The sequence below is a fragment of the Poromitra crassiceps genome, assembly GCF_964638095.1.
Source record: "Poromitra crassiceps genome assembly, chromosome: 6".
Classification (NCBI taxonomy): domain Eukaryota; kingdom Metazoa; phylum Chordata; class Actinopteri; order Beryciformes; family Melamphaidae; genus Poromitra; species Poromitra crassiceps.
The window spans coordinates 21,718,427-21,737,878 of record NC_139627.1 but is presented as its reverse complement, the minus strand read 5'-3'; the positions used below and the strand labels follow the sequence as shown (position 1 = coordinate 21,737,878).

General features: G+C 46.3%; 1 protein-coding gene across 1 annotated transcript in view; it reads right to left on the bottom strand.

The window, feature by feature from the left end:
* Nucleotides 1–19,452, bottom strand: part of map2 (microtubule-associated protein 2) — a gene marked incomplete at both ends in the record, with an annotated part of 68,233 nt that overhangs the window by 16,225 nt on the left and 32,556 nt on the right. The window contains 7 exons of the mRNA XM_083638159.1: nucleotides 4,393–4,700; nucleotides 5,493–5,549; nucleotides 8,228–8,372; nucleotides 11,312–11,367; nucleotides 14,602–14,727; nucleotides 15,513–15,761; nucleotides 16,112–19,018. Coding sequence (XP_083494285.1) covers nucleotides 4,393–4,700; nucleotides 5,493–5,549; nucleotides 8,228–8,372; nucleotides 11,312–11,367; nucleotides 14,602–14,727; nucleotides 15,513–15,761; nucleotides 16,112–19,018 — 3,848 coding nt within the window. The remainder of the gene's footprint in view (nucleotides 1–4,392; nucleotides 4,701–5,492; nucleotides 5,550–8,227; nucleotides 8,373–11,311; nucleotides 11,368–14,601; nucleotides 14,728–15,512; nucleotides 15,762–16,111; nucleotides 19,019–19,452) is intronic.

The window sequence follows — 19,452 nt, the reverse complement described above, 5'->3', positions numbered from 1 at the left end:
AGATAGATAGATAGATAGATAGATAGATAGATAGATACACTGTAGATAGATAGACAGACAGACAGACAGACAGGGGGAGGAGGGGGCGGAGAGGTCTGTTCCGTCCCCCGCCTCCTCCTCCCGCGTTCCCCCTGCACCCTCCCACCTCTCCTTCTCTGTTCTCTCCTCCTCTCCCCCTGCACTCCTTCCCCTGCACCCTCCCACCTCTCCTTCTCTGTTCTCTCCTCCTCTCTGTCCTCTCTGAGGGGGAAGGGGGGGGGGGGATGTGGGACGCTTCCCCTGCTTCTCTACCCTAGCTCTCCCTCCCCTGCACCCCCATCTCTCCTTCTCTCCTCCTCCACATTCCTATCTTCTCCCCACCTCCCCCCTCTCCTCCGTCTATATTGCTCATTCTCTCCCCACCTCCTCCCTCCCCCTGCTCTCTTCTCCCCCACACCTCCCCTCCCTTCCCCTCTCCTGCTCTCTCCTCTTGCTCCTCCCCATCTCCTATACCCTCCCCACCCCATCACTCTCTCACATTCCCCCTGCTATTCTCCCTTCTCCTGCGCTCTCCTCTGCTCTCCCCTCATTCCTATATTTTCTATATTATCAATTGTTCAAATGTTATCTTTATTCTGTATATTCTTGTTACTGTGTGTTAGCTAGAATTAGCTAGACATACTTTCTGTGAAGCCCTCTGAGACATGCTTGTGAATTAGGGCTATATAAATAAACTTGACTTGACTTGACTTGACAGACAGACAGACAGTTTTATTATTGTGTCACTCCTCAACATGTGTACGTAATGAGGAGGTCAGGAGTGCCTGGCAACATTCAGCGGCATGACCGTGAAAATAAATCACACAAAAAAAAGAAGAAGAAAAAACTCAATATATGGGTGGAAATGGGTGGAGAGGTTCCTCCCATTGATGTCCCCCCCCCTCCCCCCCAAAAGGGAGCCATGGGTTTTAAGATCAGAGGCAACCCCGGGGGTCGGGTCCAGTACCTGGGGCAGGTTTCTAGTGGTGATTTTGGCATGCCAAGACCTGGTGATCAGTAGACCTGGCTGAGGGATGCCGGTAGGTTACAATAGTTTAGGTTAGGTTGTAGATGCCCCCCCCCCCAGGCTATTAGATTAGATTAGATTAGATTAGATTAGAGTAGGTTAGGGCAGGGCAGACTAGACTGTAGATTAGTTAGATTCCTTGTGTGCTAGTTAGTTTCGGTTGGGGTTAGAGTAGGCTGCAGCTGTTGCTCGTTTGGTTTTGTTGCTCTGCTGCTGGTTCCGGTGTGCCACTGTTGCCTCGGCGACGGTGTGGCAGTGGTGCTGCGGCAGAGTGGCCGGGTGAAATGAGTAACGGCTGTATGCCCCAGGGCTTGGCGATAATTCAGTACTATCGTTTGTTGTCTTTCAGTAGTATCATATCGTGATGATATGACAATTGCCAGGTAATATTATGATCATTGGATTACTAAACACAAATTTGCTTACATGAACCATATTGTGATATACATTGGTATCGAAACTGACCCCTGTGACTATCGTGATATTGATTTCAACCGCATCGCCCAGCCCCAGTATACCCTGTTCTGTTCTCTCTCTTCTCACCCTCCCTCCCCCTGTTGTCTCCCTTCTATCACTCCCCTCTCTCTCCCTTCTCCCCCCCATTCTCTCCCCCTCCCTCTCTCTAATATAAGATTGTTCAATGACAGAGCTTAGTTAGACATATTTTCTGTAAATCCCTCTGAGACATGTTTGTGAATTAGGGCTATACAAATAAACTTGACTTGACATGTCATAGATTTGTACAACTTAGTGTGCATCGCCCTATTTGCAGCTGCCACCCATGCCAGCCTAGATGCAGCAGTTGGCGATCGTGACCCACGGCACACACAAACACACCGGAACGATCCCTCCACCTGGCCCGTCTCTCCCGCACATGACAGGCAGCGTTTGGAGGTTGATTTCTGCTTATTTTGTGCCTAGCTGCACAGTGCAGCGCAGAGATCAGGCAAAGTGTAAAGACGTCAGCCAAAACACTCAGCTCCTAATGAGGTCATCATCAGAGGCTTGTAAGAGCTGATCTGTACAGACACACTGCTGTAGCCATCACGACGCTGCCTGCTGCAGCGCCGACTTCCTGTTTGGCCTCTGAGAGGATCACGCCGGAATGAGACATCTGTCACAGAGATGTGTACGCTCCAGTCATATGTCACAGAGATGTGTACGCTCCAGTCATCTGTCACAGACATGTGTACGCTCCAGTCATATGTCACAGAGATGTGTACTCTCCAGTCATCTGTCACAGACATGTGTACGCTCCAGTCATATGTCACAGAGATGTGTACTCTCCAGTCATCTGTCACAGACATGTGTACGCTCCAGTCATATGTCACAGAGATGTGTACTCTCCAGTCATCTGTCACAGACATGTGTACGCTCCAGTCATCTGTCACAGAGATGTGTACGCTCCAGTCATCTGTCACAGAGATGTGTATGCTCCAGTCGGAGACCCGTCTTGGGCAGATTCTGCACGGTGACGGGAAACGCGATTTGAAATGCAGATTTGCATTTGCTGCAAGTGCTGACCTCACACTTCACAAAGCCAGGGGGAAGAATGTCAAATGTCAAGTAGGAAAGGCTCTATACAGGGTTCCTATGCTTACTTGGTCAAATTTAAGGATTTTTTTTCAATGACTCTCAAGCCCTTGTTTGGTGAAATTAGAACTCGAAATTGATGTTTTGGGTGACATTGGTCAAAATTAGACATCATAGAGGCCTCATTTTTTACTCTCGAACTTGGTATGCCAAGAAATCCTGGTGAAATCATTTTAAAACTGCTGCTAAATCTCCATGCAGAGACTGCCAGACAGCTGAGGCATACTGATGGCTGCTATATTTCGATAAAGAAACTTTAAAAATAAAGAGTTCTTTCAAGGTCATCCAATCACTTTAACAAACTTTCACGGACTTATTCGATTTCCCTCAAATCCACAAACTTTTGAGGATTTTCAAGGCCTTTGGAAACCACGGAGTAGAAAGATACAGTATAGAGACAGTCCGCATGTCTGGGAACGCCCACAAAATGTTAAACGGCTGGCGCGCGAGTGGGGTAAAACCGCCGATATATCTCATGGGCTGACTCGCCAAAAGACGGTGCTGCGGCTCTAAACTACAGGTTTGGGGGTTCTAGAGCAGAACACAAGACGTCTGCTCAGATGTGCGTTTACTGCGGTGGTTAAATCCCCGATCGTGTCTGCCTGGGCTGGGCTATCAGCTAAATTCTAAGGGCCTGTGTCCACCTAGCGTCTTTTCATCAGCTCCAGCGTCTATTTTCAATTGTTTCCAATGGGGGGAGAGCGTATGCGAGCGCACACGGACGTCTAGAGAAAGTGCGCTGCGTCCAGCGTATATTTTCGGCGTTTTTGTGCGCCCGGCTCCCAGCGCTCCCAGCGCTTCCAGCTGAAAATATTTTAACTTTTCAGAAAGACGCTGGTGTCGGCTGCTCCTTTTCTGGTAACTAATCATATGGAAAAACTATCGCAACAGAGACAGAACGGCTCAATTGTGGGAGCAGATCGGCTAGACACTTAATATTTCTGGTGAGTGTTGTGCTTACTGCTTTTAATAGCGTAGCCTACCTGTGTTGTTAGCTTGCTAGCTGTCAGCTATCAAGCTGAACTAACGTTACTTGCAGACTGCTTCCTTGTATATTGTGCGCTGGGATCAGCGTTCCCCAGCGCACTCCCAGCTTTTAACGTCGGAAAAAGAAGCTAGGTGGACACAGGCCCTAACTTTGCTGAATGGATAGAACGGGGTTTTTAGCCCACCCTGACCACGCCCCCAGCCAGGCTGAGCCAGCTAACCAGCGTCTATTGTGGGCGTTCCTGGAGCCTGTATGGGCATTCCCAGACATGCGGACTGTCTCTATAGAGACTAAAGCTGAATTTAATTTAGAAATAGAGGCAAAAGTCTAAAGTTATTTCCTCAATTTTAGTGCAAAGTTGTAATAAATGGCTGCAAGCATCAATGGGGCAACATTATTTCTTCTCCAAAATGCCATCCATCTGTTCCCTTATTTCAAAGAGCACTTTCTCAAAAAAACACTTTCTGCTTGTCCCTCTTTGTCCATGAGCGAGTAGATTGAAAAACAGACGGTGGAGGTAGGAGGGTGAAATACTGGAAAACTATGAGTGTGGATACTGGCAGTAAGGGGGGGGCAAAAGACCATAGGAAAATAAACATAGCAAGACTGAGGGAGGCATCAGTCAAAAACACACTTTGCCTGAGACCATAAGAGAGAGAAGAGAGAACCACATGGAGAAAGCATATAACCGCCAAGGAGGGAGGAAACTAGGAAATAGTCAGACAGAAGCTACACATTTTTCGGATGAGGAAAGGGTGGAAGTTACCTGGCCTCCTTTGGGCTGGTACTTGATGTTGTCTGTGGAGCCGATCTTTGACTTGACGTTCTTGAAGTCGGGCAGCGGCTGGTTGACGATGCGGAGCTGCTTGGGCGTGGTGGCGGGCGACTTGGGTGGGGTGCGCACCACCGCCACCTTCCGCTCCTGAGAGATGAGGCTGAGGGAGCGCGGGGTCCCCGGGGTCCGCGAGCACGAGGAGTAGCTAGGCGGGGTCCCCGGGGTGATGGCCGTGGAGCCCGGGGTGCGCGGGGTGGAGTGTCCGCTGCGGGCCGAGCGAGAGCGCACCAACTCTGTGCCTGGATCGGAGGGAAATTAGGGAGGGGGGGGCGGTATGGACTGGTCAGCTGGAGGTTAGGGGTGATTGCATTGAACAGTTCTACCATTTGCTGTTGTTTGGTTGATTTATATGTTTAAAACAGGAAATAAGTTGGATGTGGGTCATGTTTTCACCCCATTCTGTCTGTTTGTTTGGAGGATATTTCAAAAGTTATCAATGGATTTGCATGAAGCTTTGTTGAAGAACTGGTGATGAACTTGTCATACCAATACAATACACACCAATTCTCCTAATAAACTAAACTAAACCAATGGTTTATGACCAATGGGCGTGGCTTCTCACATAAAGGCATAAAAGGTATGCATGAGCACCATCAAACTTTGTGGCCTAACAGCAGACAAGAAACCCTCCATTATTGGTCCAATCAAACAACATGGTGGCACTGGAGAGCTCATTTCCTGTTTAAGCATATCCAGCCTGCATTTTCTTTTCTTCCTAAACTTGGTACACTAGAACACGTGCAGCACTACTGGCCTTTGAATAGGCAGAACCCATGTCCCATTTCAGGTATAGTCATGGGAATGTGTGCACCTCCTGATGTGAAGCAAGTTGGCAATTGGGCGTTGGAAGAAATAACTTTTGGTGAATAACCAAACATGTGGAACTGGCAATTCTGCATAGGGTAAGCGGGCGCATGCACTCTACTGAGTGCTATCTGCTCACTTGTAAAGATGAGTGCAGACTTTCAACTCTTTTTTTGGAATATAAAAGCTAAAAGTCATAAGAAAGAGGTATGGAGAATCCCCTCTACCTGTCATACAAGGGGCCCGTCCTGTCCTATGCTCTGCTCTCATCTCAGTGCGAAACGCTACAGGAAGCAAAAGAGGAAAGTTTAGGATCTAGATAGAAGGAGGGAGGAGGAGGACTGAAAGGAATAAAGAGCCAAAAGCAGGTTTGGTGTTGCTGTTAGCACTCCAATCCCAAATGCACTCACCTAGATCTGTCCTGAAAACCAAGTGACATAAGCCAAAACGGCAGAGGGAAACAGTGAGACAGAGCTATGCGGAGATGGTGAAAGAGGGGAGGGAGAGATGATCACAGAAAAAGAGAAAAAGGGAGAGAGAGAGAGATAGAAAGAGAGAGCAGGGGGAAAAAACACTGGTACTACGTATATGCTGAGTAGGCGTAACTGTGTCAGTGTGCCAAAGCCTGAGGGACAGTCACAGTGACAGGGTTGTAGGTGTGATTCCATGCCTAATCAGTTGTTCAATTATTGAAATCAACCATATTATGAACATTAGTAGCCTACGCATTTTTCTATATGAGGGATCAGCCGAGCAGCATTTTGGTAAACAAACCGCGTCACTGGGTGGCAACGGCAATGGAACACTATGGAGCCCAAGTGGCGCGAGGCTTGTGTACTGTATCTGACTCTAGCCGGCTAACTGTTTACATTATAAAAACTGCGACAGTTCACACAACTTTAACACGACATGCATGTATTATACATCAAACTCTTGAGCTAATTCTGCTCTCACTCAGAATGTCAAAATATAAGCGATGTCATGTATAGTTTTTGAGATATTAACATTTGTTTGGCACAACTCATACTATTTACTGCTGCGGGGTTCCGCATTTCTGGGTGGCGTCACGCTGATTCGTCCTATTGTTTTTATGTGATTGTTCTAGATTTGGGTTGAATTGATATATGGGCTGATATTGTCCTTTTATTTTAAAAAAAAAGACAGATTGTCATATTTTATTATTACTTTTATTTATTATCATTATTGTTATGATTATGATTACTACTACTACTACTACTAATACTACTACTACTACTACTACTATTATTGTCTGGACCTGGGGTGAAGTCTTGGGAGACATTGAATATTATATATAAATATTCATAACATTTGATTACGGTAAATATTAGCACAAAAGCACTCTAAATCCTGCAATTTTTGCTAATTTCATATACTGTACGTTGTCCTTATTTGACACTTTGGCCATGTTTTATATGTACACCCAACACTGTAACAGTATATATGACACAAAATATGGAAAAGCATGATAGAGAGCCAAAGTCACGCCCACTTCCAGGTTAGGAATACAAACCAAGGGATTTCATCCGCCATTTTAATTTCCATACACATTTCGTAAAATGCTTATAAAAATAATTTTACTTGGTCAAACCAAGCGATGCAGTCATATTTACAATCAGGAGACACCATAGAACATTTTACTCAGACACTATTATCCACTATTTATTTAGTTTTGGTCTGAGTGAAATGTTATATGGTCTCTCCTGATTCTAAATATAAAGCAGCTGAATTGCTTGGTTTTTTACAGTAGAATAATTTTACAAAATGACTATGGAAAAATAAATGGCAGATGAAATCCCTTGGTTCGCATGCCTAACCAGGAAGTGGGCATGACTTTAGCTCTCTATAGGACGAATCAGCATGTTTGTAAAGAAACGGATTGGCTATACTTGCAGGTGCAAGTGCTGTTCGTTTTAAACGGCAGTTCATGGTCAAACCATGCCATCTTTGAACTCAAACTACTCCTTCATACTTTAAGCTAGACACTCCATTTGGTACCCGGAAATACTTTTTTGTTGTCGTGATGTTACGCTGATTCGTCCTACAGGTCCTCTTTAACTCATTCCCCACCAGAGTTTCAAAGGAAAAGTCACCAGCCAGTGCCAGGGTTTCTGAGCATTTTCAGCGATCTTCCGGGACCCACAGACTATTTTCTTCCATGACTATGTAAACACTGAATATCTCAAAAGATAGAAGAGAGACGCTACTTTCATGGGGGAAAAAAGGTTTGTTTCTGCCTTCTTCCATTCTTTAGTTATCGACACTTGAATGTAGGTCGTTTTCACCGAAAATGCCCGTCTCTCGCCAGAGAGATGAGGGAAAAAATGCCTTTTTGCGCAGCGGCTGCGAGGGAGAAATTCACCCCACTCAGAGAGGGGACGTGGCCGGTCACACTCTCCTCTTGCCCGGGGGGCGGGTGCTTCCTGGTGCTCGATGTGTGGAGGTCTGGGGGCATATTTGTTGGCGGAGATTTACACTATGCTATTACACTATACACTATTCACAAAGCGCATTACTAATCTAACTGACAGGAGAAGTGGTTTATGTGCGTTTACCAGCTTCTGGTGAAAGAATTCCTTCAATTTTGAGTGACTGTCACGAGTCCGTGTGACAGCGCGTGGAGCTCAGGGGAAAGGTGTTCGTTGCACCGCTTTGAGGCACCAGGCTGGATGTGTTTTATGGAGCTTCCTCCATGAAGGGAGATAGTTGCTTTCTCCGCTGGCTGGTTTTATTGGACAATAACTCTGGCTTGTAGGCGACTTTTAGGAGTATAGTAGCACTTTATAAGGTGGCCAAGAGCGCCATCTATCGCACGCCAGTCAAAACAGGGATTGATGTTCTATCGCGTCAATGGCGAGGAAGCGTTTTCTCTTAAATGACGTTAAAAGACGCCAATGGCGGGGAATGAGTTAAAAGCTGTTGCTGTGTGAGTGGAGGGAGCTACATGTGGGTCTGCGGGGAGCCGTGGAGCCAGAGCTGGTGATGGAGGTGGAGCTGTCCTCGTGCTCGTGGTAACCATGGTAACCACGGCGACTCAGGATGGAGGCAGGCCGAGCGGTCCTCTTCTCAGGGCTCCGTGACCCGCCATCCTGTCACACACACACACACACACACACACACACACACATTAAAAGAAATACACGCACATGCATAGAAGCACATTTATGGCTCATTTCCACCGCAGGTAGTAGCGCGATCCCGCTCCGCTCGACTCGATAAATTGTCTCATTCCACCGGTTTAAACTGTCCCAGCCCGGGTTGTATTGGGGTCGAGTCGTGCTACTTTTCGTACTTGCCTCGTCGTGGTTCTATTCTGTGAACCCGGGTTCATATGGTGACGTGAAAACATTGTTGACGACTGATTGGTCAGGCAGAATCGTGTTTACTCTGTCTACTGACTGTCATATGCAATGCTGGCGGCTGCATACCAGTTTAGTGGGCTTAAGCTTAATTTATACTTATTAGAAAGTGTCGCTCAGCACATGGTCGCAGACGAAAAAGAAAGTGTCGCTCATGGTGTTGCATTTATACTTCAGTGAACGTTCGCTTCTGTTTAACGGTCACGTGACACTCGAACGCTATTAAATGCTGACAGCCAAGAGAAGAGAGGGAACGCACAGTGAAACCACATCGGAGGCAAGATGTAACGTACTTGACTGCAGCCGCATATAAACGACACACAACTCACCTCCTCTCTCTCTCTGGGAAATGCACAATGTTCTTTGTGATTTTCACGAAGTCATACATCAAGGACAGGCTGATAAAAATAGCGGGGACACGTTCATTCATTTCAATCGAGTGAAAACCAAAACAAGGAAGTCAAACGCATGCCGTCTATATAGCCAATCAGACTTGCGCGATACTATGACGTAGTCAGCGACACTAGACATTTCACCAGGTAGCAGACGCTGCTCGCAGACACTTGAAAGTGTCGACTCAAGTCCTCATTTCTGTCGGCGACCGTTTCAAAAGTGTCGGCAGACGAAGCATAAATTGGGCTTTACCTTCTCTTCTGTTATGTATATTTCCATCAGTCTTTTGTGTTGCTGCCTTCGCCTCCGGTGAAATAAAATCGTGGCGGGCTCGCTCAGGGAGCTCTGTAGCTGAGTGGAGGCTGCAGCGCTCCGCTAGGCCGCAGCGGGTGTTTGGTGAAGCCGCGGTCTTGCCTGGTGAGAGGCCGCGGGGTACAAGCTTCATGGTTACATGCTGCCACTCCGACGTGCTGCCACTCCGACGTTCTGCCACTCCGAAATATCGGCACTCAGAAAGGGGGTCTATATTCCCCGTTTTTCACTAACCTCTCCCAGCCCCCACGCCAAACCTAACCTCCCCCCATGCCTAAACCTAACCTCCCCCAGACCCTAACCCAAAACCTAACCTCTCCCACCCCCACGCCTAAACCTAAGGTCGGCATTGCGGCTTCTAAGGTGAACGACCGCCAGTCCGAATAATGGAAGTTAACGTTCGGAGTGGCAGGGCTTCGGAAAGGCAGAGGAACCCCAGGCTTCACTCTGTTGCGCCTCTCCCGTCCCCGCACAGCGCAGCGCATGCCTGTGAGTTTGACTAACTACAAAGTGATATCCATTCTCCTGGTCGATTGTCACATTCGCCCATGTACATGTAGGTCATTTAGAGGCACCAGTATTTCATAAACAGTTTAAAAGTTCTGTGGATGGATTTAATTGTAATGTTATGTTATAGCCTACTTCGGCTATAAGCGAAGGACAGATATGCGGTCGCTGTGACGACCAGCTGTGGGCGGGGGTGGGTGGGGGCAGATGATCCGCGGTGGAAGCAAAACGTCCATCGGGCCGAAACGATTAGAGCCGAGTGGTGACGAGCTGTGCAGGGCAGTAAAATGTGGTGGAAATGAGCCAATAGAGACACAGGTCATTCAAACACAATAGAGGCTGTGTACTTTTAGGTCTTGCAGCAAAATAAAAGATAATATAGGAAAAGATAAGAAATATACCTAAATCAAATTTAATTTAATAAAAAATATATACAAAAAAGTAGGGCAAAATAGCAAAAAAGACATTATTAGAATATTAACAACAGTTCCAGAGCCAGTAAGGATGGACAATATGGAGAGTAAAAATGAGTATTAAATATTATATATAAAGTGCAGGCATGCCGATGGGTATGTACAATATGTATATGTGTAACCTGCTTTGTGTAGCTTCCCCCGCAGCTGGGGATTGAACCGGGAACCTTCGGGATGGGAGGTGGACACTCCAACAAGGAGGTTAAAACCCAGATAGGCTCTAGCATCTGTCGCAGCTAGAGCCTCTCTTAAGGTGTTGGGGAGTGAGGCTTCCTCACTGCACAGCACAAGTGCTCTCACTTTGCAAGAACTCATTTAGTTTCAATGGCAATGAGCTACACTTACAGATGACTCAAAAAAAGAGGAAAAAAGACCATGGCGACAGATGTTTTAGAAGACTGTCAATGGAGTGTGTATAAATCATCATCGGTGTTGAAACTTCAGCTAATCACTGTACAGTATACAGTGTGGGCATGAAGTAACAGACTGCACTTACAGTCTGACATTTAAGATGTTGTATTCTCTACACAATTGCTGTCATTATGGCAGCGGAGGAGTGAAACGACTTTAGCGTTGAGTCACGACCACAGCCGCATGGACAAATGTCACAGGGTGAATCAACACCCACTTAGTAAATATGCTCTAAATGGATCTTGGGGGATTCTTCATTTCATGTGCGTGCGAAAAACCCATTAACAAGGCAGCGTTTCACACAGATGTAAAAAAGGAAAATACTGTACAACCAACACATTTGCCATTTCACAGAGTAAAGTGCACTGGTTTTATTTTCTATAGCTCTTTATTCCATATATTTATTATACAACTCTTTATTCCAAAGGGACCAGACCTAGGTGAGTCCAGCCTGGTGTTTAATTAGTTTTAATTAGTCACATCCTGTGTGTGGAGAAGATTTCCAAATGGGATGGGACACTCTCTACTCTTTTGTGAGACAGAGGTCAGAGGTCACTGGTAGAGTATACTAACCGAGGCTCTGTCCCGTGACTGTCTGGCAACGCTGAGGGGCTGACGGCCGTCTGGTACTGAGAGACAGAGAGACACAAAGAGTGGGAGGGTATTTAGATCAGCCAAAATTCAATAGCAAGTAAGGAAATAAGTAAAGATGCAAAAACCAACACATTTTCTCACACATATGTAGGTGGACTGTAATCATGATCTGTGATGGATATTTGTATATGTATGTTGTGCAAGGACAACAGATGTTATTTTTGTCAGACGTCTATCTATGTCTGTTGTGCTGTCAGATTCTTTGTGTTGATTGTGGAGCATGTGATGCAAGCTGCTATTTTCGTATAAACGGACAATAAAGTGTTATCTTATCTTACTGGATCTTATTACTATACACGTGAGGACCTTCATTGACAACATTCAATAATATAATCCTAATTCTAATCTTAAACCTAAATTCAAATCATAACCCTAAACTAGCCTTAAAAATTCAATGAAATGAAAAACGAGACAAATTATTCTCTTCTATTTTGTATCACAATCTCATTACATTTACTTTCTTGAAAATGGATCTGTGGCTTATTATGTACCAGGAGGGTTTACATAAAAATTGCAACCAATAAAACCATCACACATTTTTTTAACAATCCAGCCAATGCAGCTTTTCTCTCTCTTCACACATTCACTGCCAGACGTTTTTTTTTTTACTGTAGTTAGCTTCTGCCAGAGGGGTTTTTTGAGGATTCTGGCTCATCTTTCAAGACCCGAGGATTCTTTTCTGCTAAGATTTTGTGAAGACACAATATCTCAAAAGAACTAATAGAATGTGTGCTTTCTCTGTCTAAAAGAGTTAGTTTGTAGAGTTAGTAGTTATGTAAGCATTAGCAGTTGAATACAGCATGGTTTCAGCGTCAGAAAAATTATTCAGAGATAAACGGCTTTTTGTGAAATTCGATAGAACAGTCACTTTAACCATTCATTTTTGGCTCTCTCTCTCTCTCTCTCCCTCCCCCTCTCGCTCTCTCTCTCTCTCTCTCTCCCTCCCTCTCGCTCTCCCTCCCTCTCTCTCTCTCTCTCTCTCTCTCTCCCTCCCTCTCGCTCTCCCTCCCTCTCTCTCTCTCTCCCGGAGACGCACTAGGTTTAATCCTAGTGAGAGGGGGAGAGGGAGAGAGAGAGAGAGAGAGGGAGGGAGGGAGGGAGAGAGAGAGAGCGAGAGAGAGAGAGAGAGAGGGAGAGAGCGAGAGGGAGAGTTGCTTCCAACTCCTCCCTCCGTGGGCGTTCTTCTTGGCTGCAGCGGCCGTCACAAGCTGTCACCAGTCTCACTGCTTTGCTGCTGTCCTGTGCCTGTCTGCGCGGCCGCTGTTTGAGGAAGTCTGGATGGACTCGCTCGCTTCTTGGAGTTTTGGTTGAGAGAAGCTTTTGCCATTCTGGTCATATTTATGCTGCGTGTTTCAAAGTGTGTTCCATCCGTGATCTATTATGCAAATTTGCAATCCCGCACTGCCAGCAATCAGCGCGAAAACGAAAGCGTTTTCGCCAATCCATTTTCATGAGAATGGCTTCGTCACACTGCTTTTTGCTTGCCTTCCTCCTTCCTTGTCGCCACTTAGTGGGTCGGTGGAATGGGTTGTACACGTTGTACACGTCCAATACTTATATAAGAGATGTAAAAGGGTTAGATGCACATCCCACCGTCAAAAAAAAAAAATAGATTTTTTTTGACGTATTAATACGTCAATGGCAGTGAACCGCTGGATTTTTTTTGACGTATTAATACGTCAGTGGCAGTGAACGTGTTAACTGATATCACATTGGTTTACAATTTTGAATGTCCCACCCCAAACACATCACATTAAGGGAACAAGATGCTCTCAAAATTGTGACTTTATGTGAGAAATGTTCTCACTTTGGGGGATTTTCCTCATCTTTCTATCCTTGTTACAGTAGGATAATCCGCACAAGTACAGAAATGCAAGAACACACGTGCAAACACCTCAGCTACAGTATATGACAAATTGAATGTTCCGTGGGAGTGGGCTACTGTCAGAGCAAGAGGGACCTCTGTTCTGCAAAGACTTGGCAGGATATCAGAATGGGGGGTTTTCTATTATGTAAGGCAACCCACCCCTGCACAAAATCTAATTGGGGCAATGCAGCAGTCTACTGAGCTTTCATCGTCAAAGACACAATTCCGTCCATTAGGGAGGAATGACGCGCAAACTGCCTCTGTGATGGAGGAACATCTGACTCTTTGTAGAGTCAGGACCTGCAGACCATTAAGCTTAATTTATACTTATTAGAAAGTGTCGCTCAGCACATGGTCGCAGACGAAATATAAAGTGTCGCTCATGTTGCTGCATTTATGCTTCTCTGTCGGCTCAACGGTCATGTGACGCTATAGTAGACAGAGGGAGGCAGAGAACTAGTGCAGGGTGCAGACAGACAAGAGAGGGAACGCTGTCAGTGAACCCACGTCGGAGGCAAGATGTAACTGCAGCCGCATATAACGACACACAACCACACGATCACCTCCTCTCTCTCTGGGAAGTTGGTCACGGTGTTCTTTGTGATTTTCACGAAGTCATACATCAAGGACATGCTGATCAAAATAGCGGGGAGTGGGACACGTTCATTCATTTCATTTCAGCGAAAACTAAAACAAGGAAGTGAAGCGCGTGCCCGTCTATATCATGGTCTATATAGCCAATCACACTTGCACGACATTATGTGACGTAGTCAGCGACACTAGACATTTCACCAGGTAGCAGACACTGCTCGCCGACACTTGAAAGTGTCGACTCAAGTCCTCATTTCTGTCGGCGACCGTTTCAAAAGTGTCGGCAGACGAAGCATAAATTGGGCTTTAGTTGCCTGGCAACCAGGCGTATAAACCAGAACAAGTTTGAGTCACTGTAGAACTCTGTGGAAGACCGGGGAAGGTCAGGGAGATGTTTCATTACAGAGGAGGTATTTCAGACAATCTTTGAAGTGTTATGGACAATGACATGAGAGATGAGCAAAAATAGACAATATTAATGTGACACAGCAGTATACAGTCACCAACAGTCCTCCCAGAACATACACACAAGATGATGAACATAGCAGCAGCAAAGAAGGATGCATTTGAGTAAAAAGAAAGTTACGATTAGGCACATGTACAAAAAAAAAAAAAAAAAAAAATTACAGATTTATTTTATTTTATTCTGATGAAATATAAAGACACACACGCACACACACACACAAAATACGGCAATCCATAAAACAAAATGGAAGCCAAAAAAACAAAAAAGTGAGATGCGGTGGGTCACCTGTAGGTCTCCTCCGGGGGCAGGAGTGGTGCTGGGTGGGGCGGGTGTGTTTCATCACACTCCTCCTGGATGGTGAGCGAGTCTGAACCTCGCTTTTCTTGGTAAGCTCGGTCTTCTTTATCACAGCTACATTGTCAGAGAGAGAGAGAGGCTGTTCAGAACAGTGGAGCGATACAACCTAATACAACATAATAAAATATGGAATGCTCCGGTTTCACTTGTCATATTTGTTGCACTATACTTATTACAGTTGATGTCCAGATCAAGACTCATGTCACTTCAGCACAGCAGTTGTATAAGTAGAAATAAACCATGAAACCATGCTTTACATGTACAGTGACACCCTCAAAGCAAATGGCACACGAATCAAACATTCTCCAACAAACACGGACAAACACAGATCAGTTTGTTTGGTGTGACATGGCTGTCTGTCGTTGTTTGGAGATGTTTAGTCAGATTCCACATGTTCAATCTTTGTTTGTTCGTGTTTGCCCATGGCACACCAATCAAACATTCTCCACCAAATATGAACATTCTTGTTGGCAGTTGTTGGAGAATGTTTGATTGGTGTGCCATGGGCTTAGACCTTCAAATGGTGGGAGAAAGAACGGAAATGATGATGATCAATAATAATTATTAAGAATTAAATGTGTACCTGCCGCCAAGCAATACAGTTCTTCAACAGTAGCTACACCATGTGGTTACTAAGCAAAACATATGAGTTTTGTGTGAGTGGAGAATTTAGCATTATTCACTGACTCACAGGTGTGCATTTATCGAGAACCTTTTACAAAGGTTTTGAATGAGTCTGCCATTTAGAACTGAGGACTGGAACTATGTATTTTTATAAAAAACAACATTTATTTAGAGTTTAAAAATCAAAGACAACACAAAAACAAAAACACAATAACCTTTTTTCTTCTTGACATCCTCTCTGGGGATGTAGACAGGTTCTTTGCGGACAAGTTTGCGTTCTGGTGTGGAGATGCGTCCCTTTGGCCGGCCTCCTTTAGCCTTGTGTTTGACCGGCTTCTCCTGGTTCTCCAGCTTGGTCTGCTGCTGCTGTAGCTGCTTGTCTTGGGCCACAGCAGACCTCTTGAGTGGGCTGGCCACCTTGGGCAGAGGCTCGATCTGCTCTGTAGCCATGCTCTTATCATCATCTACAGCAAAGCAGAAGAAGAGATGAAAAATGTGGTCCAATACAAATGTATTATACACCAATAGACACCAATCACTTCGGACCCCCGACTGTCTGCGACTGATTGCAGAGACAGAAGAGAGGAAGGAAGGATGGAATTAAGAAAGAAAGACAGAAAGAAAGAAAGAAAGAAAGAAAGAAAGAAAGAAAGAAAGAAAGAAAGAAAGAAAGAAAGAAAGAAAGAAAGAAAGAAAGAAAAAGAAAGACAAAGATAGAAAGAAAGAAAAACAAAGAAAAACAAAGACAGAAAGAAAGAAAGAAAAAGAAGGGAAAGCCATGCAAAGGAACAAACCAATGTCCAAACAAGCTCACCTTGAGTGTCGATCCAGGAGCTGTCCAGGATGGAGTCGTCTATGGTGGTTTCATCCCTGTCATAGCTCTCAGTTTCTGTGTTCAGGGCCTCCTTCTCAGGGGAGGCAGGGGTCTCTGGAGCCTCGGGGACATCGGATACCTCCTCCAAACTGCCAGCCTCCATCTCTGCTTCCTGGGCCATCTCCACGGCCTCCTCCTCTTCCTCCTCTTCCTGGGCAGCGGGGTGGAGGGCATCTGTCTCGGGCGGGGCGGAGAAGCGCACGCTGTGTCCCGGCTCCTCGCCTTCGTCGATGGTCTGGACCACAGTGATGAAATCGTCTTCCACCGTCACCACGGATTCGATGGCGGCGTGAGTCTCGGGCATCTCCTTGGTTGTCGCTGCCCTGGCCCCTGCCTCTGCTCCGTCTACCGCCTCTCTATCATCCTCATCTTCTCCTTCAGTATTTAGTGAATCCTTCTCCACCTTCCCAGGTTTCTCAGGTACTTTCTCGGGTGGCTTTGTTGCTGCTATTTCTTCAGGTTGCCTGGCAGTCTCCATAGTTTCATCTTTGTCTTCTGTAGGACCGCCATGTGCAGCGCGGGTGACTTTGGCCTCTGGGCTGGTGACTGAGAACTTATTTTCCATCTCATCAACTTTGGCTTTCTTTTCCTCCTCCCTCGCTTTCTTTTCTTTCTCCTCCCTTTCTTTCCTCTCTCTCTCTTCCTCTATATTTTCCCTCTCCTCTCTCTCCCTTTTCTCTTTCTCCTCCTTCTCGATGTTCTCTCGCTCCTCCTTCTCGATCTTCTCTTGCTCCTCTTTGTCCTTCTTGATCTTCTCTCTCTCCTCTTTCACCTCCCTCTCTATCTTCTCTCGCTCCTCCTGCTCCCTCGCCTCTTTCTCTTTCTTCTCCCTCTCTTCCTTCTCATTTTCTTCCCTAATTTTCCTCTCTGCCTCTTCCTTCTCTCTCTGCTCCCGCATCTTTCTTTCCTCCTTCTCTTTCTCCTCCTTACTTATTCCAAACACTGGTGAGGCTGTTCTTTTTGGAGAGCCATATGCCTCCATCTGTTTAAGCTTGGCTGGTGAGAGCACCGGGGAAAGCAGCTTGTCATCATCGATGTTGCTCTCCACAGACGAGGCAGGTGACGTTTTGACAGGCCTGGCGATGCGGTCCTTTGCCACCCCGGTCAGCTGGTACACATCTTCGGCATCCACCTCCTCATAGGCCTCCTGGTGGACCAGCTTGACCTTCTCCCTAAGCTCCCGCAGTTCTCTTTGCTCCTCCACACTGAGAGGCCTGTCCTCCATCTCCAACTTACGGATCTTCCTCTCGTAGTCCGCAATCTCGGTTTCCGATGCTGAGCCATCACCGCTGAGTTGTCGTCCAGTCTCGCTCACTGACCCCCCACCCTCCTCTAGAGTGACTGTGACAGTCGGTGTCACGAAGGACTCGCCTGGCTGACTAGGTGGTGTCTTATCAGGCTCACTCACAGACTTACTCAGCTTGTCATCTGCAACTGTTTTGCCTTTCTCTTCTGCAGAATCTGTTCTCTCTACCTGTGTCTGGTCTATTTCTTTGGCGGCATCAGCAGACTCTGATGCTTGGCTCTCCACAGATGTGTCTCTGACTGCTAATCTCCTGGCCTGCTCTGCCACCTTCTCCTCCAGGACAAAGGGGGCAAAGACCTGTGCAGAGGTGTCTATGGGGCTGAGGACATCTGCAGGGGATGGCATGGGCCCTGAATATTCACTGAACACACAATAGCCCATTTCTTCCAGCTGGCTTTCACTCTTAAGGGCTGTAGGACTCTGTTCCCCAAAAACAAGGTTAGCCATTGGGTCACTGAAGGTAGGAACATCGCTGGGAAACGACTTCCTCCGGATGATCTCTGGGTCAGTGTTGTCCGATGCTAGTCTGGAGCGGGTCCCAGCAAGGTCCAGCATCTCAGGCAGGTCTGGTGCCATCACTGTGCCATTTTTATAGGTGTACTGAAAGGGTTGGGGGGATTCAGGAGAGTCTGGCTGAGGGCTGGTTTTGCTAGCTGACTCAGTAGTCTGTGGAGGAGATGAGGACTCTGAGGTGATGGAGGCTGCAGTCTCCAGGATCAGGGGTGGGAAGGGTGGCTTATCCATGGACGGGGTAGTGACTGGCAGGTAGTCTGGTGACTCATCTAGACTTCCACTAGTGTAGGACATGATATCTGTGGCCAGTGGGGAGAAGTTCCTAGGCCTGCTTTGACCACTTGGATCCATTGCTCCAATGGTGATGTTGAGTGAGTAACTTCTCTGATCTAGGGCCAATTTACCTGGGGAAAGCCTGCATTCATTACTCCTGTCGGGAACTGTGAACACCCTGGGGTCTTCTGCTGGACTTTTTGTAGTTTCTGACTTGTCCGGGGGTTGGGCGAGTGTGCTGTAGCTGATTTCCTGAGGCATGGGATCAGCTGTATTTTTCTCTTCACCAGCTCTGCTTAGTTCATAATAACCTTCAGCCCTATACTGTGGAGCCTCATCATCCTCCAAAGCTGATGTTTCAAAATATGCCGACATGCCAGATCTGTCTCCTGCGTCTTTTGTTGAGTCTCCTCCTTGGACTTTGACTCCCATTGAAGAGAAGTCAGATGGAGCACTGATGCTGCTGAACTCTACAACTTCCACTGAAGGCTGCTTTTCAGATACTGTGATGGGCTCACCAAATGTAGGCGCCAGGATGAGTGACTTGGTAGATTCTTTGGCTTGGTTCTGAACAATCGGAGGGACAAAGGAGGGCATATCCATAGTGGGGCTCTCCGGTACGACTCGTTCACCGGCGAAGAACCCCAGCATCTGGGGCTCGAACAAATCTTCTGGCCGTTTCTCGGATCCGATGCTGTCTGGGCTCATGGAACCACTTCTCTCGCTGCCGTGCTTGTCTGAGTCCATCTTCAAAGCTGAAAGCACACCTTTAAGTTGTCTGTTTGAATCACTACAGAAAAGTGTCATGCTGCAGGTTAGATCATATTTAGCCATGGACTAGGAAAGCAGATATCACAGATACAGGCAAAGCTCTCCTCAGAAACTTACAGCACAATGACACAGCCATCACTGAAGAAGAACGGCGAGATCATGGCGTCCACCAACACAGATGGATGAGAATATGGCATGGAATGTGACGGAACCGGCATGAAGCAACTGTGACGCTGATTTATGGGAACCAAGCAATGATAGATGAGGCGGCTCTCCATGTGACTCTTTAAAACATCAAATAGAAAAGAAAAAGAATAGCATTTCTGTCATTCTTTCACAATACAGTGAAGAAGTATGTTCTTGTTCACATTTTTGGTTAACATTACATGAATTGTGGCTGTTACTAAATGCAGAATTG